The following is a 25,177-nucleotide window of genomic DNA, read 5'->3' as shown; positions in this document are numbered from 1 at the left end:
TGTTATTTCCTCCCTCCCTTCTATCCCACCCCAACCTTCACCACTCTCAAACTCTAGTTGGCTAGATACAAATTGTCATTGAAGCAAACTTCTTCCTAATGGTCCTCCTTTGGAACAGTGTGATATCTGAGAAATGGTTTATATAGTCCAATGCTCCCAAGTGGGAGCACTTGTAGGAAGCAAATCTTGTGAGGTTCTAAACTGCATTCTAGTAATTTGCTGACATGTGCTTCAAGAGACCTTCTGAACTGAGAAATGGGTAGAGAAGGAATTAGAAGCAATAGAGGTTGCTTCATGCATTGACACCATCCCTTTACTTTTTCAGAGTGCACAGAGTACTTCCACTGGAAAGTTTCCCTCCAAACATGGAAGGGCATTTCCTGGGAAAAAAAGTAAGTATAACCATAAAACTGATGGGTTGAGATAGTTACTGCAAAGTTTACTTTCTTACAAATAGCTGTTACTTAGTAGTGAAGGAATCTGTGTTTTGGATTCTAATTATCTGATTAAATTAGCTCCTTGGGCCTTATTTTAACTGTTAGCAGAGTTCTGCGAGGAAACTGCACTTATGAATAAATTTTATGTCGTCCTGTATTGGAAGAAAATCAAGGGCAATTTTAACAGTGAAGATACATTTAAATGTTAGTTAAGTTATGAGGGCATAGGTTTAAGATCAGAGGTGAGAGATTTAAAAGGGACATCAGGAGCAGCTTCTTCCCGCAAAGGGTGGTGCGTATTTGGAATGAGCTCCCAGAAATAGTGGTTGAGCCGGGCACGTTAGCAACATTTAAAAGCCATCTGGATAAGTAGATGGAGAGGTTTAGAGGGCTAGGGTCCAAATGCAGGCAGATGGGACTAGCCTGCTGGGCAACACAGGCGGCATGGACAATTTGGGCCAAAGGGCCTGTATAACTCTATAACTCGAAGTTCTTAATGGGAAGCCGACAGGTAAAAATCACACAACTGGGTGAAAGGAATGGGGGCTGGTGACAGCTAGAGTTGGTCTGTGCAACATGGGTGACTGAAAGGGCTTTCTTCTGCACAGGTAGTGACATGGGAGGGTGGGGGAGTGGGATGGTGGTGGGGAGGAGGTGGAGAGTAATAGGGTGCCGTGAGCAACACCTCTGCTTTTCCTGACTCCACTAAGGAGAATCCTTAGATGTGATGTCAGAGCCTCTCTGAATTCAAACCTGCTTCTGTACAGCAGGAAAGTGGCCTCAGCTTCTCTAATTGCCAATCTCAGTCCAATTATTGCCACCATCAGATCCTGTTGACTTTATAGGATGTTGACTTAAGAATACTTATGAGGGTTCTGCCTACTTTAGGTGGGTATCCCATACGGAACAAAATCTGACAGGTTAAATTCCAAATGGACAGGTTCTTTGTACCCTGCTTGTTTTGACCCACCTCCTTGCTGACCTGCTGCTTGTTCAGCATGAAGCCGAGAATGACCATCTGCCAGATTTCCAGGACTGTCAAGACTCGTGCATCTATTTCAAAAGAAGCTTGCACCTCAGCACAGGATTCTGTGTCCCTCCCTGAGAACGACCCTGGACCAGAGTGCACATGCTCAATGTCCTATTTTACCCAATGTATATTTCAAACCACTGGCCCTGTCTACCTGTTTGCACCTCAGTAGTATTTGCTGCCTCTACTCTTGCCTCTGTCCCATCACTGCCGACTTCCAGCCTTGATTCCCCCAGTACTCTCTTGCCAATCACCCAAACTTCACGCTACTTAAACTAAAACTCATTCTAACTTCTGCCACTTATCCAGCACCACACATCCTCCCTTTCCACCTTTTTTTTTCTTCAGTGTTTCTTCATGTGATGTGGACATCATGGGTAAGCCCAGCGTTTATTGCCTTCTCTCAAATGCCTTCTTACTGACTGGCTTGCTTAAGCCATTTTAGAGGACAGTTATTGTGGGCAAAGTCAAACATATTCTAGATCAGGTAAGGAGAGTAGATTTCCTGTGTTGAAGGACAGTAATGGGAACTTACAATCATCTGGTAGTTCCATAGTCATCGTTAATAATAGTTATATAATAATAATAATTATAATTATAATAATAATAAAATTTATAATAATAATGTTATTTATTCCAATTTATTTTGTTTGCTAAATCTTTAAATTCTCCTGCTGCCATAATGGAGTTTGAATTCATATTTTCTGGGTTTCTACCCAGTTCTCTGGATAAGCAAAAGCATAACCACCTTGCAAATATATCTCACAATTAGCTCCATAGTGAATTGAATTTAAAATTTCTGCCCACACTGCCTTATCCTTCCTGTATTTGCCACCTCCTCCAGTCTGTGTCCTCTGCTCTTCCTTCTCACTCATCCCAATAGTTGACAACATTTGACTTTCTCAGTTCCTTTGAGCTTTCTCTACAAATCCTTCGGCATTGCTGCCTCTCATCCTTTGATAGACTTCTCATATGATCACATCTTTGCTCACCTTACCCCATTTTTCCCCCATCACTGCTCAAAGTCTGGTTCCGATCACAATGCTTCAATTGCACAGAAGTTGCACTGAAAATATAAGCTGTTGTTAAAGCTGATGCCTCGCTCATTGCTGCAATAAAACAGCAGATGAATCCATAAAAAGATGTGCATTAACTTTTCTCCTGCTCTTTCAGAGGACTACAAGATTTCCAATCAATTACACTCAGGTAGCAAGGACAAATCCCTGAGCTATTCTACTCTGAATTAACTGCTGCAGCTTGGAAGATAAAACTGACCCTTCAGATGCAGAAGAAAATTGGTTATCAACTTGACAAAACTATTTCAGCAGTGAATTAAGAAAAAATGGTGACTTATGACAAAAGTTACAAAACTGTAAGGAATGTTTGGCATATCATTAATATGCATTATTCCAAGGGATAAGCATTTTTTCATTGTATACTGAGGTAAACAGTAATATCAATGAAGAACAAGAATATTTTGGATATTGAGCAATTAACTACTGTATTGTATTGTGTAGATTGTTATAAGATTCTGCCATTAATGAAATTATTCACTCACATGGATTTGTCTAACTGGATAATTTGGTTATGTAGACAATATTCAGGTTCATTTTAGATAGCTATTTTTGTGCACTGTTCATTCTGACTGATTACATGTGACTCTTACCGCCCAGCCTTCCCAATCTCAGGTATATTCACTAATTCCTGTAATGGATCTGCTGAATTTCTCACAGCATCTTGGGTTTTGAACTTTTCCAAAAACATAGAATTATTCTGAGGCTCTAAAATTTGCTTCCTTTCCCATTGGAAGTATGCAGAACTTCGCAGAAACATTCATCAGGACCAGTGGACTGGGTTGCCTCCCTTTAATAACTCGTTTATTAAATACATCACAGATCAGCATGAAGATATCATTGATAGTTGACTGCAGTATGGTAGATAATAGGTATGCCGTGGGTAGGGGAAGGGAAATAAAAATAGCTCTTGGGTAGGAAAGAGGAAATAAATTTGCCATGGTATCCACTTTTGATTTGCCATTCCCTGAACCCTGCTAGAAAGTATATATGTTTAGATGCTGGTTAATGACAGGAGCAGGCTTTGCTGTGATACCTTCTCCGTGATTGAATTGCCTGTTGTCATTCACTGACCAGGTTCACACACACACAGGATGGTATTTGGGGGAGATCCAGAGGACTACTTTCCTTGGGATTATGCTGCATTTTGAATCAATGCATATACCTGAACAAAGAGTAAAAGATCTGTCCATTCATTCTCTGTGATATGAATTGTATGTGGTCTGACTGGGTTTGGAGTCAAAGGACAAATGATCTTTTCCACTTTTTTTAATTGTTCTTTTTAGAGCAGGGTTGATTACTTCCCAACTCCTACCAATATTACCATTTAAATTAGTCATTGTAAGTGTGTTTCTTTCTTTCTCACGTTATTTTAAGGGTAGATTTTTTTATACATTCACACAGACAATCTAAAGCTTCTCGTGAAGCCAGGAAGACACACTGAGAATTCAGAAGGGAGGATAAATGAGCCTCACAGGCTTCTCCAGTGCATTCCTATTGGTTTAGCATGTTTCACATCAAGAGAGAAATTCATTAAATCTACTCAGAGTTTTTGATGGTAGCAGTGAATCAGGAGAATATTTCAAGTCCCTTCTGACTACCAAATGCAAAAATGTTATAAGTTTCAGTATTAATTACTCCTACCACAGTACAATTGTTGCTTTGTTTGCTCTAAATTATTATCATTTACTGTGGTATCCTGTTTCTGGGCTTCCTCAAGCCTCAGACTTTGTAATTTCTACGAATTGGTCTGTTCATTCCAGAGCAAGATTCAATTGAAGGCAGGTTACTCACTGTTGGGAGGTAGCAGGATTTTCTAATTTTCTGGCTGTTAATTTTAAATGCTAGTTGAATCAATGGATAGTGAATCAATCATATTGAGTTCGGATTCTGTTGAGCCTTTCTATTAAGTGAAGTTCCATGATGCATTTTTTCCCGCCCTTTAGTAAAATGCTCAGAAAAATTTCAGCTTTGTGCTTCTGTTTCAGAGTATCATGTAAAAGAGGAGCACATCTTAGGATATTGGGTAGCTTGATCTCTGTGGGTGCTGTGTTTCCCCATTGTTGTGTCTGGGAACATAGCAATAGGCAATTATGGATCCAAATGAGTGATTATGGATGTATGGATAGGTTTTATTTCTGCTTTTATATTGTTCTCTCCTTCACTGCAATACAATTATTCATTAAGAATTCCTTTTGAATTTTCTGAACAATCTCATTCACATGCTGAAGGTGATTCATCCAACAGTAGAGCTTTCTCATTTGATATGGATAAAGTGAATTATTATTTATGGCATGATTGTGTTGGTCCATTGAATTCTGAAAACTGAAATCACGGAAGAAAGGAATTTAAGTTTTATTACTAGGTGATGTAGTTAAAATTAATAATATGAATCCGTTTAAATACTGCAAGTACTATTTTTAAACTGTTAGAGATAATTAACAAGGTTTCAGAATACTGCTGTAAAAAAACATTTTCAGTGGCAGTGTTGTGTGAAGTGGTTCTTTTCGCCCTTAAGGATGAAGGACTCTGGACACAAGCTTTGGATATCAAAACTAGCTTAATCACAAAGGCAAACGTGGGGACAGAATGGATGGGAACAGATACACACTCACACATACACAGGAGACTGCTAACGTGAGGGGGAAATTGCAACTAGGATAAGATACACGCACACACACACACTGATACACACAAGCACACAATAACAATGTACAACTTCAGGATATAATACTTCAATGCTTGACCCACACTAGCATTGGTCCTTAATGCTCCGAGTCTGAGTGAAACACTCCCAAACCACATGGTGATGCACTCTTACCAGTGATCTCTGCAGCGTTGTCTCACAACTCCTGGGGTCATCAAAGAGAGAGAGCTGGGGGATTGCAACCCTTTTTATGGTGCTAGGAGGCTGGGTGGAGCCTCACTGAGTGATTTCAATGGGCCAATGGTTTAGGGGTCAAAGACAAAGGTGCCTGCCACAGCCAATGGTCAGGCAAGTTCAGAGACAAAAGGTACTTTCACACCTGAGGGGTGGGTGGAGCTGCACCTTGACTGACAGTGGTGTCACTTCCGATCCGAGGAGCAATGCTGTCCTCCGACCAGCGGAGGTCAGTGTCGTTACTCTCACGTGACAGCCATGTGCTTTCTCACTACAGGCAGTTAGAAGCATGTTGTTGCTTCCATACTTCAATTTTCCTTTAATAATAGATTAAGTCTTGAAAAATATGCATGTTTGAAAACTATTTTTCATTTTTGGAGAATTTTTAACAATGATAAGTTATGAATGGAATCTAACTTTTGTAAATAATTGAAGTTCCACAATCATCATAGAGGACAGCCGTCAATGTGTTCTGTTCCTCTTCGTGCCTTACTATTAATATAACATTTTTTGTATATTTTATGATATTTGTGAATACAGAACACAAACAATTGTAATGGATGTGAATGTAAATTGTTAAGTGAGTGATATAAATCATTAAATAAAATCAGTGTAGAGTTAATACAATAAATATAATGACAAGCAGCACAAAGTCAATGCTCATGATTCATTCCACTATGCTGTACATAGATTTATATTTGTCCTTGATATAATGCTCTCTTATTTCTATAAATGTTGTATCTTGATGGCAAAATTTTAAAAGATAACAGTAAAGAAATACATCTCAGGTTATCAGCATTAGAATTGATAAGAGACAAAGACTCTCACAATATTTAAGAAGTATCTGGAATAGTACTTGAATGGCTAAGATATAGAAGGCCACAGACTAGGTGCTGGGAAATGGGATTTTTAGTTGAATAATTGATGGTCGGGGTGGGCCAAAGGGCCTGTTTCTGTGCTGTATAATTCTATGACTCTATCACTCTTAGAACTCCCTATCGGTATTGGTATTGGTTTATTATTGTCACTTGTACCGAGGTACAGTGAAAAACTTGTCTTGCATACCGATCGTACGGGTCAATTCATTACACGGTGCAGTTACATTGAGTCAGTACAGAGTGCATTGAAGTAGTACAGGTAAAAACAATAACAGTACAAAGTGTCACAGCTACAGAGAAAGTGCAGTGCAATCCAAGCCTTTGTTACTAAAGTAGAGCTTTGGCTGAATTTTTTCCACTCTGGGGAGCCAGTTTAGAGATCAGACTGTTGTCCGAGCTGAGATCAGTAAGTTCAACACAGGCTGGTGACTAAATATTTGCTTTCATGGAATAAATGCTTTAGATTTTTAATCTGATTTTTAACACATTAAAGTAACATTAGCAGGAATGTCTAGCTAATAGCTTGGCCATGCACTGAGTAAATATCTCAAACTGCTGTGGAAACTTGACCAATATAGTTCCTGATTCAATTATTGTTACTCAGTTGAGACAACAGCAGATGGATGTTTCATGTGCAATATTCAGAACAATTAACGGAGTAGAACTGGTCTTCATTTCCAATATATATGTGCTTATATAATCTGAAATTCAAATTTCAAAATCTACAGTTAATGCCAAAGTGTCAGTATGATTTCTTTTTATTTATTTTTTGGGCTCTGGGCATTGCTGCCAAGAACAGTGTTTATTGCCCATCCCTGATTATCCTTGAGAAGGTGGTGGTGGTGAACTGACTTCTTGAACTTTTGCAGTCCTCCTGGTGAAAGTACTCCCAATGTAGGGAACTCTAGGATTTAGAAACAGCAATATTTTCCATATCAGGATTGTGTGTGACCTGGAGGATAACCTGCATGTGGTGGTGTTTCCATGCACCCTCTGCCCTTGTTCTTATTGGCAGACGTCACAGGTTTGGAGGTCTTGTCCCAGCACCCTTTTGTAGGTGGTACGTAGTGCAACCACAATTTGCCACCAGTGAAAGGAATGAACGTAGAGGGTTGAGAATGGGGCCCAGGTGAGACCATAGCCAGAATATTGTGTGCAGGCCTGGTCTCCCTCCTTAAGGAAGGATATCCTTTTGACAGATGACGTGCAGTGAAGTTCACTAGATTAATTCCTATGACAGCAGGTTAATGAATGACAGGAGGCTAATCAAACTGGGTGTGCACTCTCCAGGGTTTAAAAAAAGAGAGGTGATCTCATTGAAATATCTCAACTTCTTTCTGGGGCTTTGCACCCTGGATGCAAAAGTGATGCTTCCCCTGGCTGGGCAGGAAGTGGTGCTGAAGAAATTATTTTGTTGAATGGCAGAGCAGATACAAGGGGCCAAATTGCTTCTACATTTTGTTTTGATATCCTTATGGAGTGCCAGTCAAACAGGCTGCTTTGTCCTGAAGTCAAGCTTCCTGAGCATTGTTGGAGCTGTACTCATCCAAACAAGTAGAGAGTATTCTATCACACTCCTGACATCTGCTTTGCAGATGATGGAAAGGCTGCGAGGTGTTGATCCCCAGAATGTTGATGGTTGGTAACGATGGTAGTGCCATTGAACATCAAGAAAAGGTGGCTTAGGCTCTTTTTCGTTGGGAAGAGCCGTTTCCTAAAATTTTTGTGACACAAATGTTACTTGTCACTTATGTCGGCACATGTCTAGGTCAAGCTTCATGCAGGCATACAAACATAATTAATAGGAGCAGCAGTGGGCCAGTTGGTCCACGGAATCTGCTCCACCATTCAATAAAGTCATTGCCAATCCGAGCTTGACCTCAAGACCACTCGCCTGCTTTCTCCCAATGCAGATTGACTCCTTTGAGGTTTAAATACATGTTAACCTCTGTCTTTAATATGTTCAATGACACCACTTCTACGGCTCGCCAGGGTAGAGAATTCCAAAGATTCACAATACCTGAAAATAATTTCATCATCTGAAATAGCCAATCCCTCATTTTTAAACTATATCCTTGGTTTTAAACACTTACATTAGAGGAAACATTCTCTTAGCATCACTTTGTCAATCCCATTCAGAGTCTCATATGTTTCAATTAAGATTACCGCTTATTCTTCCAACCTCTTGTGAGTGTAGGTCTGATCTGCTCAACCTCCCTTCAGATGTCAACTCATTCATCCCAGGAATTAATCTAGTAAACCTTCATTGCACTGCTTCCAATTCAAACGCAACCGTCCTTAAATATGGGGACCGATACTATACAAACACTCCAAGTCTATTCTCACCAACTTGGACTGCTTCGTTTGCTGAGGAATTGCTAATGGAATTGAACGTTGGGCAATCATCCTTAAACATCCTCACTTCTGAACCTATGATGGAAGGAAAATCATTGATGAAGCAACTGAAAATAGTTGGGCCCAGGGCACTGCCCTAAGTGATGTCACGGGGCTGGGAGAATGACCTTCAACAACCACAACCATCCTCCTTTGTGCAAAGTGTGACTTCAGTCTCTGAAGTGTTTTCCCCTTGATGCCCATTGACTTCAGCCTTACTAGGGCTCTTTGATGCTGCATACAGTCAAATGCTGCCTTGATGTCAAAGGCAGTCAATCTCACCTCACCACTGGAATTCAGCTCTTTTGTTCAACTTCACATCAAGGCTGTGATAAGTTGCCATTTCTAGGTGACTCTGTTTACTGTTTTTTCTTTGTGTTCTGGATTGGTTTTTGGGTCTTTTTCTACCCATGTTCATTCCATTCCAATGTTACCTGGGGATGTGTTGATAGATGTTCTTGGGTTCCTCTGGAAATCATTTAGGAATCCAGGCCATGATGTATGCATCTGCAGGAAGCCAAAATCTGTGCATTCTGGGCTACTTCAGGACCTCACTATGAAGAACTTGAAGAGGAATCAACCCAACAGAAGCTGTGAGATTTTGGACAGAATAGTTTATGGAGGAGTAAGAAACCATTTGGAATGGTTGAACATATTACATTTGTGGAAAATATTTAAAACATCACAACTTCATCATGTCCATTAGCATTCAAGTGCCCATATCCAGGCTAACTTCCATTGTTCCAATTTTATGTACCACAATCTAAATGAAAGTTGGTTGAATATTTACATGATTATTACTGTAGGTTTTTCTTCTGATAATTCTAATTGTTTCCTCTGCTATAAGGAGAAATAAATTCAATACAAGTACTGTTTAATGATGAATATTTGTACCCAGTGTTTCCTGTAAAACAGTTATAGCAATGATTAACCAGAACCATAAATGAACTGTATTCCAGAAATGAGTTGTCTCTCTACTAGACTTCCTATACTATGGGTTTTGTCAACAGTAACCATTTCAAATATTAACCTTTGTTCAAGGTGCCTGCATAACAACAGCCACTCAACCTAGAAGTAACTAATTATGTGAAGCACTTTGATAAGGTGCTGTATAAATTAAAGTGTAATATGTGCCTCATCAGTACAATCATAAATTGAAATCAGATTTACAACAACCAAATCTGCTTTCCAATCTGTTTAATTGTTACAATTTATGAAAGTTAGTCACAATAATACAGATAATCAATACACAACTAATTAACTGTGACCATAATGTGAGGCAGGTAATAAAAGCCATATTTTTGTCAATGCTTACTTACAACATTAATGTTGATCATACAACTTACTCCACTAAAGTGTAAAATTCACAATTTATGTTAGAAGTAAACACGATAAACAATAAATAGATTTTTTTGCTTATTCATTTTGTAGGATGTGGGCATCACTGACAAGGCCAACACTTATTGCTCATTCCTAATTGCCCCTGAGAAGCAGTGTGTGAGCTGCTGCCTTGAACTGCGCCAGTTCTTCTGGTGGCATTTGGGTGAAGGGATCCAAGATTCAGAACCAGTGATGACTGAGGACTGGCGCTATATTTCCACGTCAGGACAGTGTGCAACTTGGAGGGGAACCAGCAGGTGAGGTTTTTCCCTTGCACCTCCTGCTTTTGTCCTTTTTAGTGGTAGGGGCTGCAGGTTTGGGAGATGCAGTTGGATTAGCCCAGGCAAGAAACTACAGTGCATTTTGTAAACAGTACTCATCGTTGACAATGGCTTCCATCACTTTGCTGATGATTGAGAGTGCGTTGATTGGGCCATAATTAGCCAAATCGGCTTTGCCTTGCTTTATGTGAAAAGGACTTGACTGGACAATGTCCAACATAGTTGGGTAGATACCAGTGTATAACTGTATTGGAGCACTTTGTCTGGAGGTATAGCTGGTTTGGAGTGCAGGTTTTCAGTACTACAGCTGGGACGTTGTTTAGTCCCATATCATTTGCTGTATCCTGTATCCTCAGGGGCCTCATGCTATTATATTGAGTTAATCAAGTTGGCTGGAGACTGTTTTTTGTGATTGCGGGTGTTTCAGGAGGAAGCTGAAGTCGATCATCTGTTCAGCACATGATGCAAGTCCATTAGACTTGGTTTTCCATAAGTACTTCCATCCAAAAAATCTTAAAACTAATTGGTCTAGAAAACTTGTGGAAGTTAAATCCAGGAAGTCACATCAAACGACACCTGATGCTGAACTCCCACAGCTGAAGTTTCTGAGTAAAGGGAGGAGGTCACAAGCATGGACTTTGGATGTGATTCTTTTGTTGAAAACCTGCCAGGTACTGGCAAGGGTGAACGTGCTCAACGATTACCTGTTTCCCTCCCCCCTTCAACCCAAGGCAGCAACCTGGAGCTTTGAAAAATATCAAAACATTTCTCCTCCTTCCAACCTGCAACACCCCCATCTATCCACCATCCTCTCCTCACCCTTCTCTATCTCGTTGTGACCCTCATTTCCTACGTAGACAGCCATTTGACCTCATTAGATCATCTTATGGTCTCTTTAACCTGTCCCCAGTCTCTTTAACCCGTGCTGTCTTTATCCCTCCTTCAGATGCCCAAACGTGAAGACCTGGTACTGCCTCCCTAATCCTGTTTGCTTCTCAACCTCCCCCTTCTTCTTTAAAGCATTTCTCAAAAGCCACTTCTTTATTTTCCCTTTTGGTCACCCCCTTAGTATCACCATCTTTGGTTCAACCTCTATTTCTCTGTGCCTTGGTGCTATATATCACTAGTTGACCCTATGTAGACACATTGCTTGATTTCACTTCCAGACCTGATGCAACCACCTACTCAGAGATAGGTGATTGCCAGATATGATAGGATCACAGCATAGTACAATACAGAATAAGACCATTCAGCCCATTGAGTCTACTGCACCAGCTCATTCAGACAATATCCCAATTAGCCCTCCTGCCCCTTTCTTTCCTATAATCCCGGCAATTTATTTTACTTCAAGGTTAATCTGACTTCCTTTTAAAAGCTCCTGCTGAATTTGTTTTCACCAATTTATTAGGTGATTCATCCAAATCCCAACCACTTACTTACTCTGCTTCTTACAATGCTTACTCTGGTTCTTCTGCTAATCATTATCAATTTGTGCTCTCTGATCATTGACATGCAACCACTGGAAATTATTTCTTGGCACCTGCCTACGTCTGATTTATGCTGTGTTGGAAGGGAGAAAAGCTAATGCCCTTTTGGTTAAACTGAACTAAGTCTCTGAGTTAAAGGTCATACTGAACCCAAGCAACAAAGGCTTAGAGCTTTGTTCAATGCATGGATGGATTACATATTGGGGACCACATTATATTCCTGATTCAGTTAGACTGCTGCTGAAACCTGCATCTGTACCTCTGTTAATTGATGACTTATCTGTTAGTATGAGCTGTGATGCCAGTATGAGGCAGAACATTATGTCAATTGGTATGCAGTTATTCTGGTTTGGAGCTCAACAATCACACTAGCATACCCTCTAAGCCTGCATGGGTGAAGATGTTTTCAGTTGAACGAAGGAGGTCAATTCCACCACTGGCAGTACCCGAAGAGATCATGAATTATTACAGGTTAATTGCTGATTGATTTCTTCTGGTTGCTACTGAGATTCTGCAAATGTTTTCTACTTTCTGTAATTGCTTTAAGTTGCAAAAGTCTATACTCTACCTTTCCTCCATTACTAGTCTTCACATTAGACACAATTCAAAACCAAAAGCTAATACAAAACAAATATTTCATTTTTTAATGAAATCATGTAATATTGCATATAAAAATCAGCTGGTCCTTTGTCATGCTGCCTGTGGCTGCTGTATGCTTGGTGGAAGGCTGTAGAGGAGTCTGCAAATGGAATCGGTAGATCACCTTACCAGCTCTGGGCCCAGACGGGCCGATGCTGGATTGCACTGCTCCATCATGTGTAGCTGCAGTGGGCTTGCTGGCTATGAATCAAGAACAAGAGCCCATGCCTTCATGGGACCATGAATGCTGCCTTCCTGAGAGAGAAGACAGTCGATCCATGCTCCATCAGAGATACTGAGGAACTGAACTGAATGCTTTTTTGTTTGTTTCTAGTGAAACAAAGCTATTCACTTTCTTACCAACAACAATTTATTTTTCACATATTCAATGCTAATCGAAAATATACAATGGTAAATTACAATCTCAAAATATTCCAGTAATCTGGAATCTCTGTTCTTAAATTCCATTCCTTAATCAATGCAAACCTTTTGCAGTTCTCAATTTATAGCAATAGTATCTTTTTCTTATCCCAAGGGTTCATGAGCAACACCCAGAAATTAACTCACTGGCACCACCTACTGGTATAAAGTCAAAGTCGAATTTATTGTCATATGCACAAGTAAATGTATGCACAGGTGCAATGAATAACTTTCTTGCCGCAGCATCGCAGGCACGTAGCATCAAATAAGCAGCATTCACAAGAAAAACATAAATTTAACATAAATTATACACAATTTCTACAAGAGAACAAAATAGAATAAAAAAATGAAGTCCATTTTAGTTCAAAGTGGTCAAAGTGGTCATAGTGTTGCTAAACTCTAGTGATTAGGGTTTTGCTGGTTGGTTCAAGAACCAAATGGGTCATGCCATCTTCTTGTAGCTACCAATGAGCAGGAGGTACAGAAGCCCCTCACTGATTGAGGTCTGCCCGTTAGGAAGTCGAGTATCCAGTTGCAGAGGGAGGTACAGAGGCCCAGGTCTTGAAGCTTAATGATGAGTTTGATGGGATGATCGTGTTGAATGCTGAGCTGAAGTCAATGAAAAGCAGCCCAACATACAAGTTCCTGTTGTCCAGATGGTCCAGAGCAGAGTGAAGAGCCAGAGAAATTGCACCTGCCTTTGACCCGTTGCGGCGGTGGGCAAATTGGAGTGGATCCAGGTCATCTCTGAGGCAGGAGTTGCTTTGCGCCATAACCAACCTCTCAAAGCACTTCATTACAGTTGATGTAAGTGCCACCAGACAGTAGTCATTGAGGCAGGTCACCACGCTCTTCTTGGGCACCGGTAAAATAGATGCCTTTTTGAAGCAGGTGGGAACTTCAGACCGCAGAAGCGAGAGGTTAAGTATGTCTGTAAATACTCCAGCCAGTTGGTCCGCACAGATTTCGGCCAGGTACGCCGTTTGGATCAGACGCCTTTGGTGGATTCACCCTCTTGAAGGATGCTGGGACGTCTCAGACACCAAAGTTACAGAGTCATCTGGAGATGTGGGGGCTCGTGTGATGTGTCATAGTTCTCCCTTTCAAAGTGTACATAAAAGGCATTGAGCTCATCCGGGAGAAAAGGTCATTGCCACTTATGCTACCCAATCTCGCCTTGTAGGAAGTTATATTTTGCAAGCCCTGCCACAGTTGTCAAGTGCCCATCTGTGGTACCAGTTTAGTCCAAAATTGCCTCTTTGTACTCACAATGGCCTTCCAGAAGTCATACCTGGACTTCCTATGACTCTGGGTCGCCAACCCTAAACGCCACAGATCTAGCCCTCTACAGATTATGAATCTCTTGGTTCATCCAGGGCTTCTGTTTGGGAAAGACTCGGAATGGCACCAACCAATGGTGGTCTTTAAGTTACTTCTGATCTACATATTATCTCAAGCATTTTAGCTTTCACCTTCAGTTCATGAAATAAAATAAGACTTAGAATAGTGAAATTAAATTTTATACAATGAAAAAAAACCTTATTAAGTGAATGTTAGTCAGGCTTTAAAAAAAGAGATCAAAGTTAGAATGCACATAATAAAAATGACAGATTGTACTAAAGTAATATATTTTTCCACTTTCAATTGTGATGGCTGATTCTACTTATATTGTGTGAAAGTATAAAATACATTAGGAGGGAACTTAGAGCATTTTGAATTTTATCTATTGATAAACAAATATTCACAACACTTCGTTATTTGCTTGTTGCTTCCTCTTCAGCCAAACACAATAAGGCTTTATTAAACATCGTATTGAGCTGTATCAATATCATATTGTAGCATAGACTTACAGCTGAACTTCCCATATTTTGACAAAGCCATGTACAGCTGAACACCAATCCCTGATTCCATGGTTCAACTGCATCAGTATACTGTCTCCTAGCTGCTCTATCAGTTGCTGTGCTGCTGTGTGTTCTTTATTACTTCCTCTGTGTCATGGTAGAGTTCACTTGTGCCCTACTGTTTGCACAATTAACTCCAGAGGATTAGTTTTCCAATCCAGAGTACTGGGTGGGATCATTGATCTAGTTGAATTACTGAATTACTGCTCTCAGTCATTGTTCATGATCACTGCACGGAAGATTATCTGAAAAGCAACAGTAGGACTAACTATCTTGATGTAACCCTGTTGCAGAATTTTTTTGGATGTGCTACGCTTGCATAATTTGAATGGTGTTTACTTTTCGAACAATCTTTTGGGTTTGCAGTAAAATTAAACAGTTCACAAAATGCAGATTATTTATTTTGGCAGTTAAATCGTTCCAGGAAATATCAGCTTTCATTGTAAGTTTTTGTTTAGTTTTTCATCTCTCCTTTGGTGGCCAAACTATAAATACAAGGGAATTTATATCCCTGAGTCACTCTATCGACGCAATGTAGGAATTGTTTGTATTTGCTTCAAAATCATTCATTTTTCAAGCAGATTTCCTAAGATATGTAAAAGCTACTTTTATGGTTTAGAAGGGAGTGTACACATGTTGGAGTACTTATACCACTCTTAATTATGTCAGATTTAGAACCCTCTGAGTTTTCCGAGGTCCTCCAATTCTAGAACATTGATTATTGCCAGTTTTAATCGTTCCACCATTGGTAAGTGTGCTTTCAGCTGCCAAGGCCTTAAGCTCTGGAATTCCCTCTCTAAATCTCTCCACCTCTCTATCTCTCTCTCTTCCTTTATGATATCCCTTAAAACCCTCAGATTGATCAATGTGGTTGCGTTCCCTAATATTTCTTAATGGCAATGCTTTAAGTTCTGTTTGCTGACATTCTTGTGAAGTGCCCTCGGGCGTTTGGTTGTGTTAAATATAGTATATTGATACAAGATGTTGTTTTTCTCTCAACCTCCATGAACGGAGCATAACATCAATAAATTACAATAATAGTTTTCATAATCATCTGGAAATGATGTTTCCTTTTGTTGGACAAGCACTTATCATTACCTCAAAATGCAAGAAACTCTTTATTGTTTCTTTTTGTATCATTTGTCCTTTAATATCTGCATTATCTCTACCTCTGAGAAATCCATATCCAAATGACTACTAATTTTAATTTCTTGTTTAATTTTTTTTTGATCCTCACTTCCTTTCTTGTTGCTCTAGTGAACTTCTTTGAAACAGAAGTATTATATGTGCTAAGGTTTCTCAACTGACATTCATGTTAATATTTTGGTTCCCACTTCTTTGTTACGTTCAGAGCTCAACATTCAATATTGATATTCAAGCATAAGGAATGTAGCTTTTAATCAATAAGTTGTTATTGGATGCTTTGTAACCAGCATCTTGGAAGTAGAATTGAACAATGAAAGCAATTTTAATTGGAATGACTGGAATTATTGGAGAGATTGTGATATATTTGTTTGTGGAATATACAATCATGAATGTTGGAATTATTTTATGGAGTTTGTTCTGACAATCAAAAATATTGGTGAATAACCAACAGCCAGCACAGATACTGCTTAGAGTGGATTTGCTCCTGTATTATTCAAACTATTAGTTGTACTTGATAAGGTACCAATGTCACAATGTAATTTACTAAACCGTGTTGTTTACTGCTAAGGTAGATTGGAGTGGAAGGTCTCCCTCATTAGGTGTTGGATATCGTGAGAACAAAACTTAATTGCAACACTTATAAATCATTAGAGGTAGACAGAAATCTTTACTGCTTTTTTTTTTGGCTTGAATGAATATCCCTTAGGTAAGAGGATCACATTAACTACAGTCCCTAATGTGGAGTCTATTAACAGGTTTGTGATGCTGACTGATGTCCCCAGTGGACGATAACCTTTGAGTCCTACTATAGTTGTGACTGGATCTAAGATATAGTAATTAGTTGACTGATGAAACTCCTGTATTTTGCTATATAAACAGCAGATGAAAAATTCTTTAGAAGGTAATTAGTGTTTAGTTGAGGAGTGAGACAGGAGTGTTGGAGGATCTGGTGAGTGTTCTGTTTTGATTCAGTAGAACCAATGGTGAAATCCTTTCACTTTTAGCTTATCAGAGCAACTGAAAAATACATTCACTGAGTTTCTAGATGAAGAACAGAAAACAAAAAATGATGCAATATGTGAAGATAATCTAAGTTTTTTTACTGTTTCTGGTTAAAACTAAATTCATGTTTTATTTCAGTTATCTTTCCCAAGTGAACTGCTTGTTTCCAGGGAACAATTTGAAGTTCTGTCCTTTTTTGTTAAATTGGTCTTTCAGGCAAAAATGATTGATTTTACAAGCATATAATATTTTATTGTTTTTATTGTGTATATTTTTCAGAAGGTAGTTACCTAGCTATTTCAGAAAATCAAAAGGAGGAAGATGCGACCCAAGTCAGAGGAATTCCATTTCCAGGTACTGGGAGTTTTACTTTACCTGGTTGAATAGGGAGTGCTTCAAAAATCAATGTTATCTCTCTTATCACTGAGCCTTTGTCAGTCTAAAACCTAAAATAATAATAGCAATTATTACTACAAATACAATGCAATATTAGAAATTATTAATCAAGGAAAATGAAAGGAGTGTTTTACTAAAATGTATTAAAAGCAGAGTTGCATCTTGCAGTTATATTTTAATTTTGATCCAATCCATTGAATCAGAATCAGAATCAGAATCAAATTTATTATCAATGACTTATATGACATGAAACTTGTTTTGCAGCAGCCATACAGAGCAAATGCATAAAATTACTGTAAATTACAAAAATAAATGAATAGTGCAAAGTAAAAAGGAATAACACGGTAGTGCTCATGGATTCATAGACTGTTCAGAAATCTGATGGTGGAGGGGAAGAAGATTTTCCTGAATCATTGAGTGTGGATCTTCAGGCTCCTGTACCTCCTCCCCTGATAGTAGTAATGAGAAAAGGACATGTCCCAGATGGTGAGGGTCACTGCCTTCTCAAGGCACCACCTCTTGAAGGTGTCCTTGATGGTGGGGAGGGTTGTGCCCGTGATGGAGCTGGCTGAGTCCATAATCCTCTGCAGCCTCTTGCGATCCTGTGCATTGGAGCCTCCATACTAGGTTGTGATGCAGCTTGTCAGAATGGACTCCACTGTACATCCATAGAAATTTGTATGAGCCTTTGATGACACATCAAATCTCCTCAAATTCCTAATGAAATAGAGCCGCTGGCATGCCTTCTTCATGATTGCATCAATGTGTTGGGCCCAGGATAGATCCTCTGAGATGTTGACGCCCAGGAACATGAAGCTGCTCACCCTTTCCACCATTGATCCCTCAATGATGACTGGTGTGTGTTCTCCCAATTTCCCCTTCCTGAAGTCCACAATCAATTCCTTGGTCTTGCTAATGTTGAGTGTGAGGCTGTTATTACGACACCACTCAACCAGCCAATCTATCACTCCTGTACTCCTCCTCATCACCATCTGAGATTCTACCAACAACTGTGGGGTCATCGGCAAATTTATAGATAGCATTTGAGCTGAGCTTAGTCACACAGTCATGAATGTAGAGAGAGTAGAGCAGTGGGCTAAGCACACATCCTTGATTGTCAGCAAGGAGGAGATGTTATTACTCACTGACTGTGGTCTCCCGATAAGAAAGTCGAGGATCCATTTGCAGAGGCTAATTATGTTTGTTATTGTATTTTTGAATGCATAATAGAGATGGTTCGAACTATTCTTTTACACCTTATTCTCAGCCAACTTTTGACTCCTCATTCCAGCAGTGAACACTAGGGTACACATAATAATTATTTTGATATATGTGTACATCTGAGGAAAAGCTATTGCAGTTAAGTGATAAATATTGTACTTTTGTCTAAATTAAATGCTTTGGTAGGAATTTGGCTCTTATGGAATGAAATGTTCAACATTTGTCAGAAGTCATTGACAGGGCTCACTTGAGTTAGTTTACTTATTTGAATTTCTTATTTACATATTTAATCTCGTAAATTCCAACATTTTTGATATCTTCTGCTTCACATGGATCCTGCTAATCCTGCTAAAAATAAAACTGAGACTTACTGGCTTTTGAAAACATTCTGGTTACTAAAAGTACCAAATCTCATAAAAATTGATTTGTCATGTCAGAGACACAAATTAGTGCATCAGCTCCATTGATTAATCTTCATTGATCTATATTAGTCTGCTCTAGCTAGGAAAGGGATACTGTAGGGTAATGTGCCAATCCAGCTTTAGGTTCCTCTTCTGAAGATACTGCTTCCTTTGCTGGGTGTTGTTTGCACCACATCTGACCTTGATGCATGTATGTTTCGAATAAAACTCACTGGTTAGTCATCAGGCATTGGATCACTACTGATTTTTCTCACTGTGACTTAGAGGCATTGAGACACCTGACATCAAAACAACATTTTTGTTATTTTGAACCATGAACAATATATTGCTTTATTGTGATCATTAGAATTGGAATTGGTTTATTATTGTCACGTGTACTGAGGTACAGTGAAAAACTTGTCTTGCATACTATTCATATAGATCAATACATTACACAGTGCATCGAGGTAGTACAAGGTAAAACAATCCAGAATGCAGAATAAAGTGTTACAGTTACAGAGAAAGTGCAGTGCAGGCAGACAATAAGGTGCAAGGTCATAACAAGGTAGATTGTGAGGTCAAGAGTCCATCTAATCGTACCGGGGACCATTCAATGGTCTTATAACAGTAGGATAGAAGCTGTCCTTGAGCCTGGTGGTATGTGCTTTCAGGCTTTTGTATCTTCTCCCTGATGGGAAAGAGAGTGTCTGGGGTGGGTGGGGTGTTTGATTATGCTGGCTGCTTTACAAAGGCATCAGTAAGTACAGACAGAGTCCATGGAGGTGAGGGGAATGATAAATTTGGGAGTATGCAAAACATTTGAGACTAAAAATAATCTTGAGTGAAATGTTAAGCAAAATTTATTAGCATGCATTCTGCATTCCTTGAATCAATTTCTCTCCCTTTTTTAAAAAAAAACTTTTAGCTATTTGGGTCACCTCTTCTGATAGATGACCCACTCACAGGGGACATTGTCACAGTTGCCACCTAATCTTATGGCCCCTTGTTGAAGTTAACCAATTTTCATTCCATTGATTTTAGTGAGTTGTAATGGAGGGAGGCTGCACACTGCATTAAGTTGCTACGCAGGTGACAAAGTTGGCAAAGGATTCCAACATATTTTATGTATACAATTATCAACTTGCCTAAAATTAAGAAGGAATGTTAAATGCAATTTATGAGGTGTAGTATCTGTAGCAATAATATTGAATTCTACTCACTAAACAACAATATTCATGATTGAAATATATATGGACAAAATGCATATATTGTCATCATACAATATGTGTTTGCTGTAACGTAGTCAAGATATTACAACAGGAGAAATGGAGAAGGGGCAGAGAAAGGCCACCGAATGATATCTAAACTCAGGGAGTATTGAAATAATCTGAGGGAACTAACACATTGAATTCAAGATGAGAGGAGGTTCATAAAACGATGAAGGGAATAAGCTCTGTTGAAGAAATTAGTTTATTTGAATTCGATATGAATAGGACAGCTAGGAGGTCTGAATGTAAAGTCAAATTAATCAAGGACTGCTGTTTTAACTGGCAGCTAAAGCACAGGCTCCGCATCAAATGACCCAGGCAGTAGGACGCAGCTTCCCAATCCACAGTGTCTCCGGATCTACTGGAAACCAAATGGATGAGCAAACGGGGGTTAGAGATTCGGGGGGTAGGGGAGGGGAACAATTTGAGACATGAAACAATTTATTGAGACGCATCAATAAAGCCTTTCCAGAGATAATCCAAGATCCTGCATTTAGTTTCAGAAATTCAAAAAAACAATTCCAATTCTGTAACTTATCACCAAACTATCAGCGCATTGTAAGCTCCAAAAACTGTTCCATTTTGAAAGTTTTCTTTGACATTTTTCTGCTTGCAGTTGGATGTAGTGGGATATTAAAGAAAGGAGTCGGCAAAGAACAGGAATTCATAAAAAAAAACTATCGAAGAACGGACGGATTGAATTATTTTGGATCTCTACTACCAATACAAAGACTGCGACATCTGCAAGTAGAACTAACATGAATGCAAGTCTCGGAAGCCCAGAAACGGTAGAACACTGCTATAAATTTGTGGATAAACCGTGTCTTAGAACAATCCGGTCCCATGGTCTCCGAGCATCGCTTTATGCGTTTGGCGCATTGGCAATTCTGGTTACAATGTTTGGCAACATGTTAGTAATCATTTCAATCTCCCACTTCAAACAACTTCACACACCCACTAATTATCTCGTTCTTTCTTTGGCAATCGCTGATTTTCTGCTGGGATGCATGGTGATGCCTTATAGTTTGATAAGGTCCATTGAAAACTGTTGGTACTTAGGAGACTTGTTCTGCAAACTTCAAGCAAGCTTTGACTTCATGCTCTGTGCGGCGTCAATATTCCACCTGTGCTTTATTTCTGTTGATCGATACTACGCGGTGTGTGACCCGCTGAAATACAAAACCAGAATAACTTTTCACATCGTTCTAATTATGATCCTCATCAGTTGGATTCTCTCCGCATTTGTGGGTTTTGGTATGATTTGTTTAGAATTAAACTTGATAGAAATTAGAGACTTTTATTATAAAGAAATATTTTGCTCTGGCGGTTGTACTCTGGTGATGGGGAAACTATGTTCGGTGATCTACTCCATAGTTTCCTTCTACTTCCCAGGATTTATTATGCTTTGTATTTATACAAAGATTTACTTTGTAGCCACAAAACAAGCCCGAGCCATAAATGACATTACAAGACAAGTCCACTCCATCAAAGAAAACAAAAACATAACTTCCCAGACAAGTGAAAGGAAAGCTGCGAAAACACTGGGGATAGTGATGGGGGTGTTTTTAATGTGCTGGACTCCATACTTCACTTGTAATTTCTTGGATCCTTTCATTGCACACACGACACCCCCGCTTATGTTTGACACTTTTTTTTGGTTAGGGTACTTAAACTCGGCGTTCAATCCGGTGATCTATGCATTTTTTTATTCTTGGTTCAGAAAAGCCCTGAAAATTATTCTAACTTTTAAGATATTCACAACCGATTCCTCCAGGATAAATCTCTTCTAATTTGACTGCAGGAAGAGAAAATAGCAGTTGTGGGACTAGAGTGGCACTGGTACAGATGTCCCCCTTCTGTTTAGAATTTATTACAAATGCCATAATGTTATCATCTTAGCCATTTACAATTCTATCACCGAAATCTGTGAAGTTAGTTCAGAAAGCTTTAAGTATCATGTTGTTACTTCTCACTAGCAGCTCAGAATGTTAAAATTACTGAGAATGAATGCGGAGTTGTATGATATTATACATGAATAAAAGTTTTCTTCCATGCTGTGTATTGGGTTTTTAGTTGAAAATGTATACTACATTCAAGGTCTGCTAGTGGTGTGAATGATTGCCCTGTTAGTCCTTGGAGAGTCAGAAAGAGATACAGCACTGAAACAGGCTTTCAGCCCACAGAGGCCATGCCAACCATCAAGCACTCATTTCTACAATAATCCCGTTTTAACCTATTTTATTCTCACCACCTTCCGCCCAGATTCTATCATTCACCTAAACACTATGAGCAATTTACAGTGGCTAACTAACCTTGACTCCACTGCGAAGTCTCTTCAAGGATGCCCACTTTGAAGAAGTTTTCTTCCTCCCCTCCTCCCCCACACCTGCCTATCACAATCTCTTACCTGCATCCACCTATCACCACCTTGTGCCCGCCCCGCCTCCCCTCTTTTGTCCACCTATCACTGCTCTGCTTTTCCCTCCTATATATTGGGCTTCCCCTTTTTCTATCTTCAGTCCTGAGAAAGGGTCCTGACCCGAAACATTGACCGACTGCTTTTCTCCATGGATGCTGCCTGGCCTGCTGAGTTCCTCCAGCATCATCATGTTTTTAACCTACCAACCCACACATTTTTGGGGTGTGGGAAGAAACTAGAACACCCAGAGGAAACCCACACGACTGCAGGGAGAATGTGTAAGCTTCACACAGACAGCACATGTAGGTCAGGATTGAATCTGGAGCTGTGAGGCAGCAGTTCTACCACCCCGTGCCACTGTGCCATCCAATTCCGTTGCACCTCCATTGGTGTGTTAAAGGAAGGATGTGGCTTTGGAAAGGGTATCAAAGAAGTTTACCAGGTTGCTGCCTGGATTAGAGGGTATGAGTTATAAGGAGAGTTTGGACAACCTTGAGTGTTTTCTCCGGAGCGTTAGATTATGACTGAATGCCTCTAAGTCAGAATCCTGCCTAAATGTAATGTAGGGACATAATGTAAAAGAGGAGCGATCTAATAGAAGTTTATAAAATTAAGAGAGGCTTAGATAAGGTAGACAGTCAGAATCTTTTGCCCAGAGTAGAAATGTCAAATGATAGAGGGCATGCATTTAAGGTGCAAGGGGGAAAGGTTAAAGGAGATGCGTGGGTCAAGTTTTTTACACAGAAGGTGGTACGTACCTGGAATGGGCTGCCAGGGGGAGTGATGGAAGCAGATACAATAGTGGCATTTAAGAGGCTGTTAGATAGACACATAGGGAATGGAGGGATATGGATCATGTGCAGGCAAAGTTTAATTTGGCATCATGTTTGGCACAGACATCGTGGGCCAAAGGGCCTGTTCCTGTGCTGTATTCTACGTTCTATGTACTCATTAACCTTGACAGAAAATGGGCAAATACCCACAGAGGCTTCTCCCATTTATCTCCTGCAACTTTGCTGGAAGAACAGGTGACTGGGAATGTCTGGAAAAACTGAGAATTTTATTCTCATCAGCAGAGCCATTCCATCTGTGCAGAATCCCCGTGCAGGTAGAACAGGAAGGCATAATAAGATGCTGTACAAATATTGTATTTCTGCATTGACCTTATCATAAATATTCATATAAATGATAAGGCAATGATATTTACAGTATTAGTTATAGGGGTCAATTCCTAGAAACGCACCACCTTTCTCATAAGATAGTTTATATCTCTGTGTAGTAAAGCAAAAATAAAGAGCAACAGTCTCTCGTAATCCTTGCAATTGACAATTTATTCTTTTTCATTGTTCTAGTTAACTGCAAGTTCCTCTGCGCTTCACTTTGCAAATTGTTAATTCTTTGGTGTGATTGCAATCTGAGGATGACATAGGCAAGTAGACTGAATCATGTGAAGCATTTCTGGTTCCTTGACATTAATTTGCATCTGTTACATATCGATTTGAAGTTGTTTACAATTTTCCTTGTAAAATGGTCATACAATACCATCATGATATCTGTCAAGGACATTACATTTACCTATTATTAAAGTTCACATTCTAATGTCAGCTGCATGAAACAGCTTGCTTAATTATCTTTCTGCTCTTTGTAATATCTAAATTAAAACTGGATTAGAAAGAACTCTATGAGCTGCAAGCTGCAAAGACCATATGCTGTTTGTTCACTGAAAGAAGATGACTGTGTGCTAGTTCCTGAGAAGTCTGACATTCCACCGCTCCAAACACAGCTATGAAAGATCTCATTGAACCCATTAATTGTCCAATGTGGCTAAGATTGATGTGGGATGTGGTAGATTTACCAGTTGTTATGTGTAACCACTCCCTTGTTTGCCCAAAGCACACACTATCCTTTAAATTCACCTCCTGATTCACATAGAGTGAAGGGCTTATCAAAGTGGACTGATTACATTGTGGTCTGAAAATAATACTAAAGCAGTCACCTTGAGATGTAGCAATCAATCTTGAATATGGGCAAATTGATTTCTTTGTTTTTTTCTGGTTCCCTCCCTGCCTCTTCTGTTTGATTTTGCTGCTCTCCATAGCCTTATTTTCCAATCTATTTCCACCTTTTGTTACCATCTTGCTATCACCCTCCAAGTTGTTGCAGCTTGGCCTTTCTACTGATTTTGCTCTCCCTGTTTATTTTTGCAGCTGACTTTTTGGCAAATAAAGAGGTGTGTACAAAATAGTAAGGAGAAGTTCCTCAGATTAAACTAGTTAAATAATGACTAAAGGTAAAGCGTAAGAGTAAAGTATGAAGAGAACCAGAGAGGCAAGAATGGATGGGAAAAGCTTGATGGTGAGTACAATCATTAATTTTAATGTTTTATTTTCTCTAAAATTGTATTTTGATGCTTAGCTTATTATTTATAAACTAATATGAATCATGTATTTCTATTTTATGCTTTGAAACCATATGAGTGTTTTAAAGCATTTAATGTGAAGAAATCTAATTTACATTGGCTGC

The 25,177-nt window shown here is 39.3% G+C and overlaps 2 protein-coding genes across 3 annotated transcripts in view; both read left to right on the top strand.

The window, feature by feature from the left end:
* Positions 1-6,045, top strand: part of LOC127575466 (adhesion G protein-coupled receptor F5-like) — a 64,638-nt gene extending 58,593 nt beyond the window's left edge. For both annotated transcript variants that reach the window (XM_052025361.1, XM_052025362.1), the window contains 2 exons: positions 326-392; positions 2,641-6,045. In XM_052025361.1, the coding sequence (XP_051881321.1) occupies positions 326-392; positions 2,641-2,714 (141 nt within the window). In that variant the 3' untranslated portion in view covers positions 2,715-6,045. The remainder of the gene's footprint in view (positions 1-325; positions 393-2,640) is intronic.
* Positions 6,046-15,439: 9,394 nt separating this feature from the next.
* LOC127574881 (trace amine-associated receptor 1-like) lies at positions 15,440-22,233 on the top strand. The gene is made up of 3 exons (XM_052024353.1): positions 15,440-15,549; positions 17,229-17,303; positions 20,852-22,233. Exon 3 carries the CDS (start codon positions 20,994-20,996, stop codon positions 22,023-22,025), a length of 1,032 nt encoding a protein of 343 aa, XP_051880313.1. The 5' UTR covers positions 15,440-15,549; positions 17,229-17,303; positions 20,852-20,993; the 3' UTR covers positions 22,026-22,233.
* Positions 22,234-25,177: the final 2,944 nt, after the last annotated feature.

Source organism: Pristis pectinata, chromosome 10 (assembly GCF_009764475.1).
Source record: "Pristis pectinata isolate sPriPec2 chromosome 10, sPriPec2.1.pri, whole genome shotgun sequence".
NCBI classification, from domain to species: domain Eukaryota; kingdom Metazoa; phylum Chordata; class Chondrichthyes; order Rhinopristiformes; family Pristidae; genus Pristis; species Pristis pectinata.
The sequence above is the reverse complement of the archived record's forward strand: the minus strand, read 5'-3'. Positions and strand labels throughout refer to the sequence as shown.

Coding starts and splice junctions, on each gene's coding strand:
- LOC127574881 (XM_052024353.1), top strand. CDS start 20,994: ATGAATGCAAGTCTCGGAAGCCCAGAAACGGTAGAACACTGCTATAAA.